General features: G+C 35.0%; 1 protein-coding gene across 7 annotated transcripts; it reads left to right on the forward strand.

Moving 5' to 3' along the window:
- The first annotated feature begins 3242 nt into the window (after window positions 1-3242).
- LOC104901021 (glutamate receptor 3.3) lies at window positions 3243-10783 on the forward strand. 7 transcript variants are annotated; one of them, XM_019249805.3, is made up of 8 exons: window positions 3244-3654; window positions 4832-4912; window positions 5003-5184; window positions 5297-6642; window positions 6735-7012; window positions 8708-8739; window positions 8821-9215; window positions 10022-10783. In XM_019249805.3, exons 3-8 carry the CDS (start codon window positions 5142-5144, stop codon window positions 10502-10504), a joined length of 2577 nt encoding a protein of 858 aa, XP_019105350.1. In that variant the 5' UTR covers window positions 3244-3654; window positions 4832-4912; window positions 5003-5141; the 3' UTR covers window positions 10505-10783. The 7 variants fall into 7 exon arrangements, with proteins under 7 accessions (XP_010686867.1, XP_019105350.1, XP_010686877.1 ...); XM_048645673.2 differs by lacking the exon at window positions 3244-3654 and adding an exon at window positions 3869-4199; XM_048645669.2 differs by lacking the exon at window positions 3244-3654 and adding an exon at window positions 4223-4657.
- The last annotated feature ends 2327 nt before the right edge of the window (window positions 10784-13110 follow it).

Below are 13110 nucleotides of genomic sequence, written 5' to 3' on the forward strand. Positions count from 1 at the left end.
GGTGATAATTTGAGAGATAATTTTGTAAATAGTCGAACACAAACTAATAGGACGAAAATGATTGGTCGACAGCGGATTTTCAATCTTAGGAATTAACGTAATAAAAGTATGATTAATTTCTTTTAGAAGTTTCCCCGAGAAAAAAACGTGCTCAACAATACTTGATGAACCCCTAAAAGTGTTCAACAAATGGGTTTGCTCTAATGAAAATTCTAATATGATCTTTTTTCAAACAAGATCATGGAAAATGTGGGGACATAATGAATGTGAGCCACCCATTTAAGCATTCTTTCACCTTTTCTTTTTTGTTTTGAAATGATTTTAGAAAATACCAAATTCATTTATTCTAATTTCTAAAACTATTTTAAATAATTTCAAAAAATACAAAAAAAAAATTTGAAAAAATTCTAAAAAATTCGAAAATTAATTTCAGCCAAAAAGAATATATTAGGGATTTTTTTTACCCAGATTTTCTTTCTATTATCCTTTATCCCTTCCTCCCTCAAATCTTCCATAGCTCTTCGATTCTTCTCGAATTTTCAGTAGATCTCTTACTTGAACCCTTCTCTTACATGAAATGGTAAGAATTCATGAAAAATCATGAATTTTTTATGAAGAAGTTGTGAAATCGAAGTTTAAATTTTCGATTTTCGGGGATAATATTTTTTGGGGACATTTTAGGGAGAAGGTGGAAGTGAATAATGGGGCAAAATTGAAGTGAAGAATGGGGCAAAATGAAAGTGGAGAATGGTTCGAAATGGAAAGAGAAGATGGAAGATGGAGTCGAAGTTGAGGGAGAAGGTGGAAGAAAGGGTCAAATTTAGGAGAAATTCGGTTGATAATAGTGGAAGAGGAAGTGTTCTTGAATTTTTGGTTTAAAATACCAAGCACATGAAGAACAAGGAGGAGAGAGAAAATGAGTAAAAAAAATTTTGGCTCGAAACTTTTTTTCCAACATAATTCACTATTTGGTTGGCGAAATTTTTTTTTTGAACTTAATTATTATTATTTTTTCGATTTTCAAAAATTATTTTCATAAATTTTGGGGAAAAAAACAAATTCAAAAGAAATTAGTTTTCGCAATTAAAAGAAAAGAAATGAGAGATGTACAATAAAAATGTGTAGTTCACGTTCATCTGTTTCCATTGTCTTTTTTCAAATAATTTGTCTTGCATGGACCAGGTTCACATTGAAAATACTGTAGACTAGACCCAGGCACGTATCCTGCTACAAAATAGTCACTCCCACTTTTCAAAATCCGCAATTTTCTCTCTCTTCAATAAGATTCTCTCGCTCTAAAATTTTAATAAAACAGTTGTTCATAACAAACATACACTATATCATATCAAAATACACTATCATGTCAACACTATAACGATCAATTATGATAATTTTGCGTAATATACAAAATAACTACACTATATCATTTCAAAATAACTATATAATGTCAAAACACACTCTATCATGCAACACTATAATGCCAAAAATACAACAAAACACTATCGTGTCAAAACACACCATATCATTTCAAAATACACTATATCATGCAAAACACTCGTGCCAAAAAAACTCAGCAAAACACTATGGTGTCAGAATACACTATATCATTTTAAAATACACTATATCATTTCAAAAGACACTATCTGGTGAGAGAAGTTATCAGAGGAGAAATAAGTTATCAGGAGAGAAAAAGAATCGAAGAGTACTGAACGCGATAAAAATTAAAGTTGTAATCATTACAACTAACGTGAGATGGATCGGGTGCACACTAAGTTAGCGTGCACCGGGTTCATATTTTTTTTTTTATTTTTCAAAAAACACCATCTCAGAATCATCCTTGCTCTAATGTACACTAGTACTTTTTGCACGCTATACGTGCATGTCATATTAACATTCTATTTTTCAATTAATTATTCATGAGTGCTACAAAAAAAATTATTGCAACAAATATTTGTAATGATTTTTAATTTTTTCAATATATTTTTCTTGAATCAATGTTTCGTTGCTTTTTTTAGTTACTTGTTTATCATTAGACAAATCACTATCATATACGTGAAGGAAATACAAAGCATAAGAAAGGCTGTGCTCAAATAAAGTGAAAGTATTTGTGTATCAAATTCAATCGTTGAATATTAATAAAGTGGAAGAGTTTGATTTATATAATAGAGATTACCGAATAATGATCAACAGTAAGGTTTTAAAATACTATCATCATAATTTGAATATGAAATTCAGGTTTTTTTTTGTACAAATTGTGTCAATCAAGTTATAATGCCAATTTAATTTTTGATCAGAAAATTTCATACGCATTTAAGAAGTGAAAATCATTCTCATTAATTTAAGATTTAATTGAAATTTGAAATTCAATTCCATTATTAACTTATTCAATTTATATGAGAAGTAGGAAGAAGAAAATACTATTTAATGTTATATGACAATTTAAATTATTAAGGATATATTAGAGCATCCACAGTGATAGGCTACAAGCCTACAACTACTTGTAGTTTGGTATGCCACATCAGATTTCTCAAATCACAACAATTCTAAGCTACAACTTCTACAATAGAAAGCTACAATCACTTGTGTATTTTATGGGCCTATTCATTGATTTTAAATAAGATAAAAATATAAAAACCAATACAACTAAAATTAACATACAATTCTTCCACTATTTTTAATTACTTGAATGCCTTGGTTTATGTGAAACCACGTAAGCTTGACAAAACCACAAGGTTTTACCAAGCAATAACCTTTTGTAGCTCGAATATGGCAAGCTACTTGCTTTACTATTTACTATATTTGCAAGCTAATCCTTATACTAAGTCATTGTGGATGCTCTTAGATATTTTGTGATTTGTGAGGGGACACTATCTTACTCCCTTTTACTTATACTTCCTCCGTTTTTTATTAGATGTTACACTTTTCAAATCACGGACTCCTAGGTGATTTTTGGAGAGGAGAGAGATAGAGAGAATGAAAAACAAAAGGGTCCCATGTGAACATGTGATGAGAGAGAGATAGAGAGAAGTTATTACCCAAAATAAAAGTGTAACATCTAATTTAAAACTTCCTAAAATAGAAAGTGTAACATCTAAAAAAAACGGAGGAAGTATAATAAAGATATATCGAAAACTTATCTAAAGTTGAGCCCAATGTAAAGCCAACACATAGGACATAGCCAGATAACCTCTCGCATCTTGGTCGTCATTCAGTCCTCACTAGTCAAATCAAGCAACCTACATTTTCATTTAGTCACCTTTAGATTCCACAGATTTTTCACATGGATAGAAATATCATCCTCACTTGTACGTTTTCCTGTACATCACCATTCACCAACAATCCAATTTAGGCAATTACCAATTAACCAAGATACCTCCTGCAGTCCTGCTAAATCCATCACTTGTCTGTTACTCACGTGACACCTCACGTGGGCTGCTCAATCTCTCTCCTTCAAAGCTCGGACCGCATATCTGTTTGTCCTATGCTTGTGTATCTCGTGTTCTTTCTTCCCATATTAATGCCCTTTAATCCAATTTCCTTTTTTATGTAATTAATGAATGCAGACCCCATTTTTCCCAACTGTGTATTTATTCTTGGGGACCAAAGATGGCTTTATTTGAGGGAGTCTTTGATATTTATTTGTTGCTGATATTGGTAAGTCTTCTTTTAGAAATATAATTTGCGTTTTCACTTTCTACATGAAATTTCACATCTTTACTTGTTGGGTAATGCCTACTGCCTTTTCCATTATAAAATGAATTATTGTGTCTAAACTGCTTTGGTTGTGCAATTAATCATTACATTATTTTTCTAAATACATTAATTTTTGTTTTTTTTCATCCTAAAAAGATGAAGTTATATTTTTTTTTAAAAAATTATTCTTTAATGGTCTTGATAGTTTTGTTAATGTGTTTGGCTGAATTTTTCATTGACTTTTTTAGTTTGAACAAGTTGAGTGGAACAACAACCAAAAATGAAATACTTACATTACAACCAGTACCACTAACACCCAACTGATGATTTTATTAAACATTTTAAACCCATGTAGTCTTTTACTTTGAAGTGTTTCTATATTTGCTTTCGAGAGCATGATATATGCTCCCGTGTGTAGGATCTAATTTGCGATTGTCAAACCAAGCCTATGATACTAACCAAGGATAGAAATCAATATTTATAGACTTATAGTTGATAAAAAGAAGGTGAAATTATAGCTTGTTCAGATTTTAGAACCATAGTGGGAGCCTATCTAAAATTTACTTTAATGGAGCATATTTTGCTTTGTCCTCTAATAAGTTTCAGTTTTTTTTAATCTATAAAAAGTTCCATGTCATCTAGTTCTGAAACTCATGTGGGCGGTTGTTTGTTACTTTAGTTACCTGCCCTGTTAGATTTCATCTCAACAATCTAATATATTATAGTCCAAATAAAGTTGAGATGCTTGTACTCTTCTTTTGGACCAGGAATTTGATGCCGGCTACTTCTTTTTTCTTGTGTTACTTGAATAGGCTTGAACAGTTTCCAGATTTTCTTTTTCTTTCAAATCAGAATCTTGTATTTCAATTGATGTCTGTATATTAATTCTTTAAGCAAATCTGTCTTGAGAAGAAACTGAGCATAAGTGATGATTACTCTATGTTGTTGAAGATGTTATTCTACAGTATGTATAAACTCTCACTATGCGATGATTTCTCTGTTTGTCTTGTGAACTTTTACTTCTTTGTTTATTTCATTTCTGCTCATTATTCTATTCGCCTTCATTAAGATGTGCGGAGCACTAAGATAGCAATAGCTCATAGTATCTGATAAACTATTTGATTATATATATTTTCAGAAGATTGAGTTTTATGCCTCAATACTATATTGGATTCTTGATGCTGGAAGCTTCTTTGTGGAGAAGAGGACATTATGCCTGGTAATCTAATATGAAAGCATATTGGCTTCTTGTTCTACTCCTTTGCTGCTTGTTTGTGCGCTCTAATGGGGATGGTAATAATGCATCAAGACCTGCTGTCATCAACATCGGAGCGCTTTTCAACTTCAACTCTACCATTGGGAAAGTTGCCAAGATTGCAATTCAGGAAGCTGTTAATGATGTCAACTCGAATTCTAGTATCCTACATGGCTCCAAGCTGAACTTAACAATGCGGGATTCTGTCTGCAGCGGGTTTTTGGGATTTATACAAGGTATATTGATCACTCCTGAAAGTTTGTTTCTTGAAATTCTTGGAGCAAGATATGTTACTATGTTAGGAAAATTCACTTGATTGTGTAATCTGATAATTTGTGGGTTATGCAGCAATGCAACTTATGGAGACAGAAGTCATGGCAATCATAGGTCCTCAATCTTCTACAGTTACTCATATGGTATCTTTGATAGCAAGTGAACTTCAGATTCCAATGCTATCATTTGCAGCCACTGACTCTACTCTAACGTCCCTGAGTTCCCCCTATTTTGTGAGAACCACTTTCTGTGATCAGTATCAAATGAGTGCGATTTCTGACATTGTTGATCATTATGGATGGAGAGAGGTTGTTGCTGTATTCAATGATGATGAATATGGAAGGAATGGTGTTGCAGCTCTTGATGATGCTCTTGCTGACAAACGTGGCAGAATCTCATATAAAGCTGCACTTCCACCAGACACAGCTGTTACACGGGGTGATATATTGGACATATTTGTTAAGATTGCAATGCTCGAGTCTCGAGTCATTGTCTTGCATGTTAATCTGCACTCGGGCCGATTAATATTTGATGTGGCCAGTTATTTGGGGATGATAGGCAATGGATATGCTTGGATATCCACCGACTGGCTTTCATCATATATTGATTCTTATTCTCCCCTTCCTTCCGGAATGATGAGTTCAATGCAAGGGATCCTTGTCTTGCGTCCGCATACACCAGATTCTGATAGAAAGAGAGATTTTGCCTCGAGGTGGAAAGACATTGCTGGTGGTTCTTTTGGATTAAATGTTTATGCACTGTACGCTTATGATTCAGTTTTGATGCTTGCACATGCAATTGACACGCTTCTAAATCAAGGTGGAAGTACCTCATTTTCAAAGGATTCTAGATTGCGATCGTTAAATAGCACTGACCGTTACATTGAAGATATGCGCATATTTGAAGGAGGACAAGCACTGTTGAGCAATATACTGCAGAGTGATCTCACAGGCTTGACAGGATCCCTTAAGTTTGATTCAGAAAAGTCTTTGATTCACCCTGCATATGATATAATTAATGTAATTGGAACTGGATTTCGACAGATTGGATACTGGTCTAATTATTCTGGTTTATCAACTACTTCACCAGAGACTCTCTACAGCAGACCGGCTAATCGTTCAAGCGCAAATCAACACCTACACCCTGTTATCTGGCCAGATGGGACAACCACAGTACCTCGTGGTTGGGTCTTCCCAAATAGTGGTACACAATTGAAAATAGGGGTTCCTCGTCGTGTTAGTTTCAAGGAGTTTGTTTCTCTGGTACCTGGAAGCACAGATAAATTCAAGGGCTTTTGCATCGATGTGTTTCAAGCTGCTGTCAACTTACTATCATACCCTGTTCCGTATGAGTTTGTTTCTTTTGGGGATGGCCATAAAAATCCAAACTACACCGAACTTGTAAATATGATAGCAGCTGGTGTGAGTGTCATCTACTCTGTAAAAAAAATAGAAATTGGGGAGTCCCTCTCTTTATTCTTGCATAGATAACTAAAATATCTTCCTTCTTGTAGAACTTTGATGCTGCCATTGGCGATATTGCTATTGTCACAAGCAGGACCAAAATTGTTGATTTTACTCAACCATTTGCTTCATCTGGCCTTGTGGTGGTTGCACCATTTAAAAAGTTGAGTTCAGGCGCATGGGCTTTTCTCCGTCCATTTTCTCCGCTGATGTGGGCTGTCATTGTTCTGTCGTTCATTACTGTTGGTGTCGTTGTGTGGATATTAGAACACCGGATAAATGACGAGTTCAGAGGCTCTCCCACAAGGCAGTTCATAACCATCCTATGGTGAGTGCAAAGAATCACTTAAAGATCTATACCACATCGTTCATAAGCAAAGAGCAATGTTAGTTTGATGAATTAAACCGTCTTTGCTAGATCAGCTTTTACTCTAGATAATGTTTGTCATAATTGGAATCTAGTTGTGGTAATCCCTCCTGAGTAATCCCTTCTGGAAACTTTCAATGAGGTGCGTCCATCAAGGTAAAATATCGTTGTTCACCACAGTTTTGTTGCTTTCCCAGATATTATTTTACGTATATCACAACAATGTTTTTAAATGGGACTGGCTAAAACTTTTGAGTTTATTCCTGCAATATTGGCACTTAATTTTTGAAGTAACTGTAACATGCACATAATAATACTCATAGATGCTTCTGACGTAGAGCAACAGCAATAGCAATAGCAATTGCAGTTATAAAGGTAATAGGAGAGGTGGTGAGATTTATCTGCTCATTTCAAATTCCTTTTTCTTCTAGGCTGAGGTTGCTCAAGTAGATACATATAAGTAGTCTATGGCCAAGCCAAAAAAGAGACCAGGAGTATGATTATGTACTGTAACAACTAACAAGTCATAAGTGGTTTATTGTGTGTTCATTCAATGCTTCATTCTTAAACATTATATGTTAATACGAAGTTGTTAGGTAAATTTTGAATTATTGAGTACTGCGGAATGAACAAATCCATGATTGGTGGTGAAGAAGCAAAAATCTTCTAGTATCTTCTTGCAAAACAAAATGTGCGAGCTGTAATTGCAACACTCTTGATCAAGTTAGAGGAAGAAGGGAGAAGAATAGCTTAAGTCTTGAGATGTCTATTAGGATAGTATTTAGTTGCTCTTCAGCTTTAAGATAAAGACACTGCAGCCTGAAATTGATGGTTGCAGATCTTTTATTCTTTCACCAACTGCTTGGCATTGGATCTGTCAATTAATAAAGGTGTGATATATGGTGTGTGTTTTGATGTGGAGATTGTTATGGTGTTGGTAGAGAAGACTTGGCGGTTAGTGGCAGATTTCCATTCATAATCTTCAGAACGCTGCTAGTGGCTTGGCACAGTTATGTCACTTAATGGAGCATGACAGTAGCTCGGGTTCAGTACTGAACACTGATTTGTCTGACTTACCTTGTGGTGTATAGCACACGTGCTTTCCTGCTATGAAGATTTGTGAAGTTACTGTCTCGACCAACATGAACGTGCCATGTATCATGGCTGTTGGATACTGTTCTCGGCCAACATGGGATTTTTCCCTTTTATTAGTTGTTTCCTAATTTAATTAGTTCACATCTTTGGGCACATCTCAAGAGGGTTTATGAGACATGAGATTACAAAGAGTTTTTGAGAGAAATCACTTGTGATATTCAGAGCCTTGTATCTACCATCAAATACCGTTCAAAGTCCTAGTATTACTGTTTGTGGTGCTTTCTCCCTTTCTCGTGTTTAGGTTTTCCACATAAATCTGTGCAACTACTCTTTCGCTTTCGTATGATTTAATTGTGCTTTTATTTTATTGCTGGTTGGAACTCAATGGGTTAGCTCCAATCCTGATAGCGTTAACAGATACATTATTACGCAATATTTGTTAAGGATTATTGTTGATGAGCATCATATTCTAGTATCTTATCTTGAATGATCAATTGTCATGGAAAAAGTTGTACACTATTTGGATTTTACCTTCTGATCTCTTTACATGTGTTATTGCAGGTTCAGCTTTTCAACATTGACATTTTCACATAGTAAGTCTGTTCAGAGAATGCATGATTGGTTTGAGTTATCTAAGTAGTTTCCTTTAACTAATCTTATATACTTAAATGTAGAGGAGAATACTCTTAGCTGCCTCGGTCGGATGGTAGTAATCATATGGCTCTTTGTGGTTCTGATCCTCACCTCAAGCTATACTGCGAGCTTGACTTCAATTCTCACTGTGCAACAATTATCATCACCCATCAAGGGGATTGACTCCTTAGTAGTCGGTAATGATCGGGTAGGATACCAGGTGGGCTCTTTTGCAGAACAGTACTTGATAGAGGAACTGAATATATCCAAATCTAGGCTTGTTGCACTAAATTCACCTGAAGAATATGCTGATGCTCTTAGATTTGGTCGTATTGATGCTTTGGTTGATGAACTTCCATATGTTGAACTCTTCCTCTCAAGCCAGTGTGATTTTAGAATTGTAGGCCCAGAGTTCACGAGAAGTGGCTGGGGTTTTGTAAGTATCTCATAGTCACCCTCTCTTCTCTCCCTTCCAATCTCACTTCCCCACCCTGAATTTTTGCCATAATACAATGTGTTTGCATGCATAACTAGAGACATTTTATCAGGGATGGTTTGTTGGGTATTGAAGGTGTCCTATCTTGCATTTCGCTAATTATCGCACCTCGCTATTTGAAACTAGACCCTCTAAGATTAGTTTTTTTTTCAGAACTAGCAATTTATATGGCTCAACTGCAGTGCAAAAGTATTTTGGGACTCTGTTTTTAGTTTGCATTAGGGTTTTGTAAGGACACATATAAGTTGAGTCATCTAAGTCTTGGATTTGGCCCTTTTTGTTGATCTTTTTGGAAGAGTAATTTTACCGGTCTTAAGACTGCTTAGAGTGAGGCTGTTTACATCCATGACTGTCAGACCACGTCAACTTATGTTATTCAGAATCTACATTTTACCTCTGAGCCGTATCAGATCCTTGACACTCTGACCTAGGTATGAAAATTATTGTCAGTTCATTTTAGGTTCAAAGTACTAAAAAATTTCTTAAAAGCACTTGTACACATGTCTAAGACAAGTATTTAAGTTTAGATGCCAATATTTCATGAGATACTAGCGTGATGCTTGACTTTTCTATTAATTCGAGCTTGAAAATGGTGCTCAAGTTTTGTAGCAAAATTTTGACCTTTAATTAGAAAGATGATATGGCTTTGTCCTAGGTTTTGGTGGTGGCTCATACATGCATATATATATTCTTTAGCCAAAAGTTCAAAGTAATGGAAGTTGGCTCACTTAAATCTGTTGTTACAGGCATTTCCACGGGACTCTCCCCTGGCCCCTGACATGTCGACTGCAATTCTGAAACTATCTGAAAACGGGGATCTGCAGCGAATACATGACAAGTGGTTGACAATGAGCAGCTGCAGTCAAGATAATACAGAGATTGAATCGAGCCAACTCCACCTTGGAAGTTTTGTGGGTCTCTTTCTACTAAGTGGAATAGCATGCATTATTGCTCTTTGTATATACTTCACACGGATTTGTCTTCGTTACCACCGTGCTTCCAAAACCCAAGTTGTGTCAAATCTTCAGACTAGTACGTCCAACTTGCAACGAATTCGGACGTTTATAACTTTGATCGATGAAAAAAAAGATCCGTCAAAGAAAAGGAAAAAGTCCAAGGAAATAGAGGATTGCCCATTTGACGATGAGAGGGATGAAGAACCTGGGAGGAGTCCCAGGAGGCAGCAACCTCAAATCTCAGGGGATGTCGACACTGACATGAATCTGTAAAGTTCAAAAAAAACAGATTTTAAGTGTATTCTATTTCTTTTCATAATAGAATTACTCTTTAATACATGTAGAGTTGGTGCAAACCAAGAGAAAAAACCTTGACAAAGTTAGCATGACACTCCTGGATATTAGATGGGTAGTTCTTCTAGCATAGGGTATATGATCTAGTGTCCAGATGACTAGACTTGATCTCTTTTTTTCTTTTCTATTCTGTCAAAAATCAATAATTTCCAGCACCATTGATTCTATAACAAGCACTCAGAAAGTACCACTTGTGCACATTTGTTTTGTAGTAAAAGCATGAAAAAGGCTATCATGATGAAGAAGAGAGGAAAGGGAGTGAAGACCAAGTACAATTACTTTTGAGTCTTCCTCTCTCTTGCTCGCCCGCAGACTATTTCATAAATTTCCAACTTCAAAAATATATTGACGAAAATGGTCTAAGAAAATAGAATTATATTTAGGGAAAAAGCATGCAGCCCTAAGGGCAGTATATAAGAAGTTAAAAATAGAAATAAGTTGCATTAATTGATTATTTATTACATCGGTTGATGCAAATTTTTTCCATAAATTCACAACTTATTTCCATTTTAAGTAGTGTATTTATGTCTTATATGCAACCCTAAGGGTTGCATATAGCATAACCCTTTAATCTTAGAACCATTAATAAAACCTTTTTATTCATTAAATCAGCTTGGTGTCGAGTGTCAACAAATAGAAATATTGCATCTGTCATTTCCAATAGTAGTAATCCAATTTAGGGTGAAATAAATCTTGACTCACCACTAAATATAGGTTTTATTAAAGGTTCTAAGATTAAATTATGAGATCATCTTGGGGAAATTAAATGGAGAAGAAAAAATCAAGGATAAGATACATTAATCTGAATGGCTTAGTATCACAATTCAACATCAAACACCACCGATCAATATGGAGGCATTTGGTAATAGTTTCGTGTTCACCAATTGGGGTAGTTATCGTTTGGGCCCTATATAATTCTGGGACCCCGGGCTTAAGGTAAATTACTATATTACCCCTTAGAATTTTCAGGAGGCTGGTCCTTTGATGGATTTTAATATATATACCGCAAGTGCACGGTGTCTGTTTAGCAGAAACTGGCAAATACGGGTGGATCCACAACGAGATGAGTTCTATAGATTTATGCTCAATTATCTAACTAGTTCAAGAAAGACATTTGATTGACTACTTAACAACTACATTAGAATAGTCTTAAACACAAAAAGATGGAAGTTTATCAAATAATTAAAAACCTAGGGTTATCGATCGATCCACCATGCTTATACCAATTTAATCACCACAATATGGTTCAACAATACTTGGATTGATGTTCGAATAACTAGAGTATTTCATTAATGTTACAGTCGGGCATTAACAACTCTTATATTAACATATGCCAATACAGTCGCTCAACATAATCAAACCTACCTATTGTAACATAACTCATGATATTGCACAATCACATGAATTAAACAAGCATAGCAAATCAATAGGAATTATTCCAATTCAATCCAAATATCGAGGAACTTTAAACCACAATAAAAAAGGTATAAACATGGCTTCCCTCTCTAAGCCCTAGAAATAGACTACTCACTCATGATAATAATAAACTTAAATAACATAATGCAAGTAGAAGAATTCATTAAATTAAACAAAGTAAAGAGGAATACTGAATGATTGAAGAACAATGGAAATGAAATCAACAATCTTTATAATCTTCAAAATCAAGAGTTAATACAAAGCTAGAGAGAGAAAACTAAGGCTCCGTTTGGTAGGGCGTAAAATATTTTCAGTGTAAAATGATTTTCATGGAAAACAATTTACAATGGAAAACACAATTCCAAATTTAGTTTTCCGTTGTTTGGTTCGATGTAAAAAAAATGATGAAATGAAAGGAAAATTAAAGGGAAAGTAAGGAGGTAGTGAGAGTAGTGTACAAGAGAAAGAAGGAAAATAGTTTTTCCTTCATTTTGAAAGGAAAATGGTTTTCCATCCTTGGGAGAGTAATTTTAACCCAAGGGAAAATGGTTTTACACTTTTTTGCCAACCAAACAATGTAAAACTGAAAATAGAGGAAAACAGTTTTCCGGGAAAACGTTTTACGCCCTACCAAACGGAGCCTAAGTGTTTAAACCTAAAAAACGCAGAAATTAAGATAGTCCAATCGAAAATACTAAAAACCTATTTATACTTTTTAAAAAACCGGCTAATAAAGGAAAAATTAACCGTTCCGTAAAACCGCCCGGTCGAGCGACGGTGATGAAAATTCTACAACAAGAAGGAAAATCAACCCAGTCGGATGCGCAAGTGATTTTGGCTCCTTTCTCGCCCGGCTGACCGGGTTAAACATCCCGGTCGACCGGGCGAGTGTGATTTCTCTTTTTTCTCCCGTGCAATTTGTCTGAATCACTCATGGAATCTCCCGGATCTTCTTTGGGCCTTATGTGACCATTGTACTATTATTTCGCAACTTAAATAAAGGCACCAAACGCCTAATCTTGACCAAAACATGTAACACACGAAAACAACTCCAAAGACATCAAATCACACAAGAAACGAGCTCAAAATAGCTTAAAGCGACTATCAAA

The sequence above is a fragment of the Beta vulgaris genome, chromosome 1 (genome assembly GCF_026745355.1).
Source record: "Beta vulgaris subsp. vulgaris cultivar EL10 chromosome 1, EL10.2, whole genome shotgun sequence".
Taxonomy (NCBI): domain Eukaryota; kingdom Viridiplantae; phylum Streptophyta; class Magnoliopsida; order Caryophyllales; family Amaranthaceae; genus Beta; species Beta vulgaris.

Bases quoted from the DNA above. Each gene is read 5' to 3' on its own strand.
- LOC104901021 (XM_010688565.4), top strand. From the start codon at position 4,923: ATGAAAGCATATTGGCTTCTTGTTCTACTCCTTTGCTGCTTGTTTGTG. The intron at 6,643-6,734 runs GTGAGTGTCATC...TCCTTCTTGTAG, and splicing joins TAAATATGATAGCAGCTGGT to AACTTTGATGCTGCCATTGG. The intron at 8,740-8,820 runs GTAAGTCTGTTC...ACTTAAATGTAG, and splicing joins AACATTGACATTTTCACATA to AGGAGAATACTCTTAGCTGC.